Source organism: Artemia franciscana, chromosome 10 (genome assembly GCF_032884065.1).
Source record: "Artemia franciscana chromosome 10, ASM3288406v1, whole genome shotgun sequence".
NCBI classification, from domain to species: domain Eukaryota; kingdom Metazoa; phylum Arthropoda; class Branchiopoda; order Anostraca; family Artemiidae; genus Artemia; species Artemia franciscana.
In genome coordinates this window covers 32,510,403-32,521,073 of record NC_088872.1, presented here as the reverse complement: position 1 = coordinate 32,521,073, position 10,671 = coordinate 32,510,403, and the positions used below count along the sequence as shown (strand labels likewise).

General features: G+C 34.9%; 1 protein-coding gene across 5 annotated transcripts in view; it reads right to left on the bottom strand.

Annotated features, from left to right (window-relative positions):
* Positions 1 to 5,384: 5,384 nt before the first annotated feature.
* The window catches only part of LOC136032084 (trafficking protein particle complex subunit 2-like), a 29,351-nt gene continuing 24,064 nt past the window's right edge, over positions 5,385 to 10,671 (bottom strand). For all 5 annotated transcript variants that reach the window (XM_065712214.1, XM_065712216.1, XM_065712215.1 and 2 more), the window contains exon 4: positions 5,385 to 8,226. In XM_065712214.1, coding sequence (XP_065568286.1) covers positions 8,128 to 8,226 — 99 coding nt within the window. In that variant the 3' untranslated portion in view covers positions 5,385 to 8,127. The remainder of the gene's footprint in view (positions 8,227 to 10,671) is intronic.

Here is a 10,671-nt window from a genome sequence, read left to right as displayed (position 1 = left end):
CAGGAATTTGAGTTGGAGACCCTTAAGAAAAGTAGAACTGCCTGATAAACAATATATCTGATGAACAAACACCTCCATTGTCGTCGCCATTTCAAAGTATTAAGAAAAAAACGCTTTCATTTGAAAATAAAGAGCAAAGTTAGAATTTATAACAGGAAAAAATACTCAAACTCTCCAGTGCTTTTTACACTACCTTTTTTTTATCACAGCCTTTTTTGAAGGATAATCCTGTGGAATATTTTCAACCTTTATTGATGCAGGTAACGTTTGGACCCTTAGTCCTTCACGTCCCTTGCAATGCCAACTTTTGTTCAGAACAGCAGTCATGTTGCACCTTGTTTGATAAGCAATCACGTGAGCATTTAAATCTATATCATTAAAAATAAAATTTTTATAGGTTTACCACACCTAATCCCACCTTTAACTTTTAAGTAGAAAAGTAAAAATGTTCAGTTTTTTTTAGAGCAAAAATGTAAAATGGTCTCCGATGTATATGATTGAAGACACACATTTGAGCTATGGCCCTTTGAAAACCCTCACCCTGCTATAGGCAACTTTTTTTTATATAGAAATTGGGCAGGTTTCTTCATGTTTGAAGCAGAATCATTTAAGAGTTTTCATTCGCAAGATTGAAGGCAAAGTGGTTCATCGGACCCTCATAAGACACTTTTTTTTTCTTTTTTAGCAATCGACTTGAAGTTTCTGAGGTAAGTACCCTGGGCGTCTGAAGACCTGTGAATGTTTAAAAACTTAGACTTGAAATGATTTTTTTAACTCTTCTCACCCCTAAAGCACTTAAAGCGAGTCCTCTATATATTCTTCTAACAATCCTTCTTTATACATTCTATGTAGATTCTTTAAATCCTTCAGTTAAATGGATATTTTATAAATTTAGGAAGGAATGTACCACCGTGCAGCGGTATATCCAAAACAACCAAAGATTTAACAGTTTTAACTAATTGGATATCTTAGGTTTTGGGATGAAAAAGCACCAAAATGGACACAGCTGTGACAGAAAATCTTTTATTGCTTAAAAAGAGCATTGGAACTCGCAATTTGCCTATGTGTGTACCTTCTCCCAGTATTTTATTCGATACGGTCACCCCTGGAAAACAAAGCACACGCATCTGAGACCTTCCTTCTCAATGAAGATGAAACTTCGACACTTCTGGGGTTTTCGAAGATGGCTTTATTATTGTGTACTTTTTTTTAAAGACCACATTATAGTTTGCGGGCGTTTTGTATCATTTTCTAATGTTAAACAATTTTTTCTTCTGTTAGTAGCTAATTAGCGAAAATAGACTTTAATAGAAAATACATTAAAACACTAGTCTAAGAGCATGGCATTTTCGGTTTTCTGGAAAAAGAACTATAACCATAGTTGCAGCAATAGCCACAACCTAGTAAAGAGCGAACCACTGCCTATACTAACCAGAAGTTAAAACATGCGTTCTGGAAAAATAAAAAAAATGTCTAGTGACCATTTGAACCTGATGCAGGAGTGATGACTGCTATTTCAATTAATTTTAATAGTAGAAGTTTATTACGAAAACAATTTTATAGAAATTTCGAAAAAGAGCATAAAGCCCCCCTCAAAAATGGCGTCCGATTGAATTGAAAATACACAATGATGATGGCCAAAACCGTTTATAGAATAATTGCAGTTCTCCACCTTCAACGGGGAAAATCATTTGTTAGCATGAGAAGCAATGATGCGCATCCGTTTTTTCATCTTTTCACCCCTCAGGAATAATCGTATTGAACTGGTACTCGCAGGATATTAGGAGAGGACCCATCCGAAAGAAAATCACCATATATAGTACCTTTTTCAAGGTACCAGGGAGACCGTAGCACAGCAAAGTGATATTTCCTGCCATGTTGCGCCACTGAAAATTATTTTTTGCCAAAAAAGGTCAAAATTCCAGAAAATAGGAGTTTAAGATAGCCTATCAATTTTTTACGGTCTGTAGAATTCTAATTTCTGCAGAATTCCAAAACTAGCACTTTACTGAAAACAAGCAACTGACACAAAAAACAGGATGTTTTCTTAGGAGCAGAAAACTCCATAAGTAGGTTGCAGAAAATAAAAGACAAATTCATACATTTCTATATCGACCAGTGATTTCGATAACTTTTAGAATACAGTTGTAACTCGAAAAAAAAAATCAAGTAGGCTCAGTTTTCGCGGAGTGCTAGTTTTTAAAAATCAACAGACTTTGGGAAATATCACGAGTCAGTTTAATTAAGCTAGCTTTGTAGATATATCTTGCGTAATTTGCGAAGCAATATTTTTTTGTTGTTTATAAACTCTGAGTTGTTTAAACTCTGTTCTTTATTTCCGTAAGAACTACCTTGTTTTGTAAAATTAATTTTCCTACATTTGTGGAATAACACAAAAAACGTGATTCTAGGTCTTTTTAATTCAGCTGCTTCTTCAATCACAATTTGTAAAAGGCAGTGTCAGATAATCCATCTAGCGGAAGTATTAAATACTACAGGCCCCATGATTTGGGGTTCCCTTACCTAGAGAGCACAATACCCAAGCTTCCTCACTGGCAGAATTTACGTTCTTGGAACCAGAGTTCTAAACTTCACAACTGAGGGATCAACTGCGGCTTGTTTCACCCAAAAATCGGATTTCACGTTCGTTTAGAACAGATTCCAAGTTCTACACGCATACGTCTGGCCCAACCCTTTTCTAGGCATGATTTTATAGTTATGAATGCATGTGAATGCCAATTTATTGGCTTGGTTGACAGTTATAATTCAGTGCATAAGAGAAAGTAAGGGTCAAAACTTAAAATTTAAAACTTAGTGCTACGAGAATGTATACAGGTCTACTTATACTAACTTTAAGGGTAAAAAAGTCCAATGGAATGGAATATTCAAGAGCCTAGTATGAGTCGGCAGGTAATCTAACTACCCTTCAATTACCTTAAATAGGACTTCTAAAACGAGATGAAAAAGTTCCCTATTTTCAATGTATTTTCCCTTCCTGGCGGGAGTTCAGCTTTTTGTCCAACTTTTGTGTCATTGTTAGAATGTTTTATCACTTAATTTTTAAGTTTAATAAACCCCTAATCTTTTAAAGTTTTCAGGTTCCTTGTATCAATTTTAACGCTAATTTAAAGTTTTTAACTGAAAAATACTATGAACAATAGTTCATTGGACGGAACTTTTTTCATAGAATGTATTTTGAAAAGTTCTAAAGATGCAAAAACTTCTTTGTAAAGCTAGCCTGTTTTGTCTCTTTAAGTTATATCTTATGTTACTTATGCTAAATTCAACAAGGGAATGAAACATCTTCATCACTCATGATTGCCATATTTGTTTCACCTTTCTTTGTGGATTCATTTAAAATTACAATCTAAAATTTAGTTAAACAAAAACTACTAACAAGGAAGAAAATATGACATGGTTTCTAAATAAAGTAGACAATCTGTAATGTAAACAAAAATTATAACTGACACCTTCTGGTTTATTTACTATTCGCCCTCAAGAATAACAAAATAGAAAAAACACAGATTATGCTTAGACACACGACAAAAAAGAAGTCAAAACACATATAAAACGGTAAATGAGGGGGGGGGGGGCTATTACCCGTGAGTCACCGAGTGACCCATTTACTGATTCCAAGTACATTACTTTAGTTCCATAAAGACATATAATAAATAAAACATAAACACAAAACGAATTTTCTGAGAATGAGCAAAAAAAGATAATACAAATACCACTGTAGTTCGATGACAAAGTTGCTGAAACAATTACAATAGGGGGAATGAAGCTACATTCTTCGAACAAATTTTTGCCATGATTTTATATATATATATATATATATATATATATATATATATATATATATATATATATATATATATATATATATATATATATATATATATATATATATATATATACATATATATATATATATATATATATATATATATATATATATATATATATATATATATATATATATATATATATATATATATATATATATATATATATATATATATATATATATATATATATACGTGATAGTACTACAAGGATTAAAAAACAGCAAGGCCCATGGTGCTGATAGTGTCGTAAATTAGTTTTTAAAATAGCCTATAGTGGTTATGAAGTTAGAAATAAATTACTGAAGATTATGAATATGATTTTTGAAAAAGGGGAAATATCTAGCGATTTTAGGAAAACTCTAATCAAACACCTTATTAAGAGAGGTGACAAGAGTGAGTATGGTAATTATAGAGGCATTAGCTTGGTTTTTGCAGGAAGCAAATTACTAAGTATGATGATAGTTTTTAGATTTAGAGATGCTGCAGAGAAAGTTTTAACAGCATCACAGTGCAGTTTTAGGAAGGGAAGAGGATGTGTCGACCAGATTTTCACTCTTAGATTAATAATTGAGAAGTGCCTGAGTCATCAAACCCCTTTAGTCCAGTCGTATATTAGTCAGTCTTATATTTTATGAACAAGCGTTTGATTCAGCTGATAGAAGAGCTTTAGCAAAGGTACTTTCCTTGTATGGTATACCAGATAAATCAAATTACTGCAGGATCGCATTATTTACAATTTACTGACCAATGTAGGTGATAATTAAATCTTAGAACGTCGGTTGGTTTGGTGGAAGGCTTTTCGTCAGATGAAAGCGAAGAATATTTTAAATGTTGTGGTTGTGAGGTTAGAGATAATTTAATGAAGATTATGAATAGGATTTTTGAAAAGGGGGAATTACCCAGCGATTTTAGGAAATCTAATTAAACCCCTCCATAAGAAATGTGATAAGAGTGGGCATGGTAATTATACAGACATTAGACTGGTTACTTTAAGAAGCAAATTACTTAGTATGATGATACTTTTTAGACTTAAGGATGCTGTAGATAAACTTTTAAGAAAAAAGAGCGTAATTTTAGGAAGGGTAGAGAATTCGTTGACCAAATTTTCACTCTTACATTAATAATTGAGAAGTACCAGAGTCATCAAACGCATTTAGTCCTTAGTTTTATATATTATGAGCAAACGCTTGACTCAGATGTTAGAAGAGCTTTAAAGAAGGTCCTGTCCTTGTGTCCCTAGGACTATATACGAGAATACCATTGCTGCGGTTAAGGTAGGAAATGACATTAGTAGCTGGTTTTGTCTTAAACCAGGAGTTAAACAAGGTTGCGTCCTATCCCCTCTTACATGGATCATTTGATGGACTTTGTATTAAGGAGCAGAGGAAAGGCAATGACAGAACAGGGAATCAATTAAGGTAAAACTCTCCTAGACTTAGATTATACTGAAGATTTAAGCGTCTTATATAAAATTTTTAGCAAATTAATGGATTTTTAGAAGTTTTGTCCGTTTAAGATTCAAGAACAGGTTTGAAAATTAATATTAAGAACACTAAGTCGTTAAGACTAGGAATAAGTGAAGGTGAAGAGGTCATACAGGATAATGAGAAGACAAATCAAAAAGATAGCTTCAAGTACATAGGTAGTATTATTAGTAAAGAGGGTGGGTGTCGTGAAGACATTAAAAATAGAATAGCCAAGGACCATGGTGTTTTTTCACAATCGAAAAAAGTTTGGAAGAATAGGAAGATAAGTCTGCGAACCAGGATTAGGATATTGGGAGCTACAGTGGTCAAGTGTGGTCGGGAACCGTGGGCGTTCCAAAAAATGGAGAAGGATGTGCTCGATGTTTTCCAGAGAAATTGACTACGGATTGTTTTGGGTACCTAAACGACTGACCGTTTCACAAACAGTAAGCTGTACAAAAAACGTGGTTCGGTCCCAACTTCTTGGGCTATAATGAGAGAAAGGTTAAGGTGGCTAGCCTAGGACACGTTCTGCGGATGAAGCATGACAGATTGCCAAAGATCGTCCTTGTCGGCCACCCGTCTCGGGCCAAACGAAAAGCAGGTCGTCCGCTAATGGAGTCAGAGGATATCATAAGGAAGGATTTAAGGGAAATAGGAGCTTCTTGGGAGGGTGTAAAGAGAGAAGCTTCAAATAGATTGGGATGGAGGAGTTCCGTGCGTGGCTGCGCTCAGGCAGCTTGGTAGTCCAGAGAGTTATTAGTAGTAGTATTCTAGATGAACAAACAAAGAAAAAAAAGAAGTTGTTCCAACATGTTTGGACATAAGACCATAGATGTAATCAAAGTGTTGATAAATTTATATGCGCTTTATGTACAGACGCAATCATCACCAGGACTTACAATGCTGAGCAGTACTTTTTTCAAAATTTGAAGATGTAGGTGAAAAGACGAATGATGATGAATCCGAATACATTACTAGACGTGTATTAAATTTTGGGAAACGACATTTAGAAATTGTCCTGAACACTTATTTGATGACACTATTTCAAAAAAAAAAGAAAAAAAAAAGAGAGAATCAAAGAAACGTCATTGCTAACTAAAAAAGTTTACCATTGTGTTGAAGATATGGCCAAGCATATTGACAAACAAGTCTAATGCTTTGCTAACTAGTGCCTTAAATAGCCTTTGGTGAAACTATATTCACTAAAAAAAAAAAGAAAAAAAAACTTCTTCACAATTGACAAATGGTCTGCGTATCGCAGGTACTCTTGATTCTCTGCCTTTGGCCGGGAGTGCAATGTTTAGCTGGAGGGCAAATCATTCGATGCTTTCTACGTCCCCCCCCCCCCCCCGATTTCTCGAGGTGCTCAATTAGAACTGGATCGACAATGGCTGGGCTTTTAGTCACACCACTGACCTCCGTCCACTACCAAATAATCAGCGACACCAGGACTCGAACCCCTGTCATCAGGATTTCAACTCTAGGGTACTTAACACTCGTCTAGAAAGGCTAACATAAGGTTGTATAAAAAGGGGACTTGCAATGAGCCGAATATCCTTTTCATATTTGTATTTTCGCTAATTCTGGCCTGCAGCGAAAAAAGGTTGTCTACCCCCGGGGTAGAGCCTGTCATGATTAAGCACACACACTATTTCTGTTTACTAACTCTGTTTGTGTTTATGCTTTCTTGGAAGCAGAAAATGAAATAGGATATTTGTCTGTTTTTTTTTCTCGGCTGTTTTCTTCCGTTTTTTCTACGAGACAAAAACGCACAGGCGCACAATTTTAATAGGCCTCTTCTGCAAATTGGAAAACTATTTTTGGGACATTTTGTGGTGCGGATTTTTTTTTTTTGGTTATAAGTTTAACGAGTAACAGCTTTTAAGATTTATTTTAAATACTTTTTTCAACTTAAAACCATTCAGAGTTATTTAAAAGATATTTCATATGTCAAAATCAGGATTCACTACGCAGAAAAACAAATCAAACATTTTGAGAACAATTTTGAAACATAGGCAAGCTTATGGGAGAGGTGGGGGGGGGGCTGAGTTACCATATTCACAACTCCGGATGCATAGGCATTCACTTTCAACTGCCTAGAATCAGGTTAGACTCTAGGTATAAATTCCTAGCCTCCTTCAAGGCGTTTTCAGCGTGGACGATCGAAATGACATCTTCAGTAAACAGAAAAATAATTTTTGCGTCTAAGGAAAAAGGTAAGAGCAATGATATTTACACACAAATAGGTTACAACAAACCACAGATATACAACTACTTTATTAATGCTATGTATGTTAGGTGATCTATCATTTTTTTTTAGCGGAATTATAATACATTTCCTTGCTTGAGGGGGAAGATCTAATGCCTCAAAATCGCACTTCTAGGGCAAATTTTTGGTCTTTCGTGGGAGCTCTTTGGAACAATCTCGGAGGGACTCCCCCTGTCCCCTCTGGGTGTTTGTAAGTTAAAACAGCTTTCCTCCTTAAGAGAGCAGTTAACCCTCAAAAAGTAAAGAAAGTTTCAAAATGTGACCTGAAACTCACCAAATAAAGACTAAGTATAATCTATTATCAAACCATATTTGACTCTCCTCTCGAATCACAACTGTTCTTGTTTCCGAAAGTTAGGATGGATGTATATTCTTCTCTGTTTATAGTTTCACTCCATGGCAACAAAGGGAAAGTAATTTATAATGTTGGATTTGATATCAACTAGAAAGACCATATTATTTGTTGAAATAGGCATTCAATGTCCACTTAATCACAAATTTTTGTCGGTCACCTACTTTCCACATGTCACATAATTATTAATCAAACTGCCAGGAATTTCCTTCCAAGGTACTGTATTTTCTTGTCAAAAGACGGCGAGGAAATGTAAGATTTACAGTTGTAGAATGGATTCATACACAACTAAAAAGAAAAAAGAAAGGTCTTGAAGTAATAATCCAAGGTCAGTTGTGGTAGAATAACCATGCTTAGTTTAAAGTATGACTGCTATTCATTCTATAACTCAAAAGATCTGCTTCGAATATCGCCAGTCGATGTCTTAGAAAACTTGTAAGTTAAAACGAATTATTACTCATGTCAGCGGAGTAGATTTAAAAGCAAGAAGTCCTTTTAGGGTCTTATTAAATTAGTGAAATTAAGTTGATTGCCACGAGGGTGAATAAATCTAAAACTTATTTTGTATAGCCTACTATGGTACGGGCTGTTTTTAATTAAGGTTCGTTTGAACATAAGTACACAACGAAAGATTATTTCAAAAAAGTAAATTTATATTCAGAAAATTCATCTTTTATTCTAATTTTCGACATAATTGCCAAGTTTGTTCAAACACCTATCATACTTCTCAGCCAATTTTAAAATACTCTCTTGATAAAAACTTGCCGCCTGCTCCGATAACCAAGAGTTCACTCCGGTTTTCACGTCGTCGTAATCACTGTAACTTAGGTATACATGGTGTGTGAGGGGTATCTCCCCCCAATCACTCTGAATCATAAAAAGGGTACTAGAACTTCTAAACACTGATCCAATGAGCCCCCTCAAATGTTTATACGATAACCCTTTCTGTATGTACCTTATATGCGCCTTATAGGGCATAACTTACAACCCTTGCCCCAAGGACTGCAGGGGGTTATCTTCCTCAAAGACATAATTTCCGTACCTTTCAACTACGATGAACAAAATGGCTATGATTGGATATGTTTGAGGAAATGGTGGGCGTGGGAGGGGGGTAGTTGCGCTCCAATCACTTTCGACTATTAAAAAGAGCACTAGACCTTTCAATTTCGAATCGAATGAGCTCTTTTCGAAGTTTCTGTGACAACAAATTGCCATCTCAAAATGTCTATCAGATATATTTAGGGAAAATACAAGGTATGGGGGTATCCACCTTCTGATCATTCTGAATCTCAAAAAGGGTATAAAACACCTGATCTCCAATCAAATGCTCCCATTCCGGAAATTTTACAATCACCTTTTCTATATATATATATGTCTTATATGCGCCCAGAGCATAAATTAAAACTCTTACCCTGAGGGATATAGGGGGAGTAGTCATCCTCAAAGACATAACTTTTGGAACTTTCAATTACTCTGAACAAAATGGCTAACTCAGATTTTGATTGGATGTGTTTGGGGAAATGGTGGGCGTATGGGGGGGGGGTAGTTGCCCTCCAATCACTTATGACTATTAAAAAGGACACTAGCCCTTTTAATTTCGAATCGAATGAACTCTTTCCGAAGTTCCTACGACAATAAATGGCCCACATCGCTCTTTACTTAGGCAGCGCCATTGCACTGCTTATGATACTACCTAGATCCCTCTAGAGCCAATATTTCCCGATAATCAACGATATAAATTGATACTATCATCTTGGAAAAAAACAAACGTCCAAAACACTAAAAAGAACACACTCTGTTGGGTCTTTTCTTCACAGAAAAAAAATGTGGAACTTTGCATTTTTGCAAATAATAGCTTTCATGTTGTCATACATGTTGAATTTTCATAAAAACCACTTCCCTTTTTGGGTTGCTTCAGTTTTTCTTGTTTCGACAAAGAGATGTGCATCATTGACACGACCAATATTAAATTCACATTTAATTACATAGGGGCTGAAGATTCAATTTGGGGTGCTTAGGATTCCAGAATTTATGTTGCAATTTTCATTGAGATCACATCATCTTTCTTTTTCTACTTTTAATGAAATTATATGAGCTTACTTATGCTAAAATATATTAAAATTTAACAGATTAGGTTAGTTTCTGTCAATTTTCTATAAGTTAAGGTAAGTGTTAGGGTAGTTAAAACTTAACAGATTATAAATGCTTGGAATCAGCATAAAATAATGGTTGCTTCGATGCACATATAGTTTCGGTCACTATCGGAACAGTCACTCCTTATCTGAAGTCATGAATATAGGGATCTTTACGTGTGTATAACTTAGGTTTAACTATAAAAAAAATTCAAACGAAAGTAAAGAGCAACGTTAAAGCTTGAAATGAACAGAAATTGATCTGTATTTTAGGCGGATACTCCCTCCTTAGCCACTTGTTCTCTACAATAAGGAATTATAATATTATCGGAACTACGACTACTTACTTGAAGTAATGACTGTAGAGATTTTTATGTACTTAGTCCTGCAACTTGGGTTCTACTGATATTGAATAAAAAAAGAAATCATATGAAAGTGAAGAGCGACTTTGAAGCTTAAAGTGGATAGAAAATATACTGTTTTTGAGGGGGATACCCCCTCCCTCTACCCTGACAAATTATAAAGCTGTGCTGAAAGGACTTGTCAGTGCAAAAATGTGTAACCGATTGTCTTTTAAAACATTACAACTGAAGCTTATATT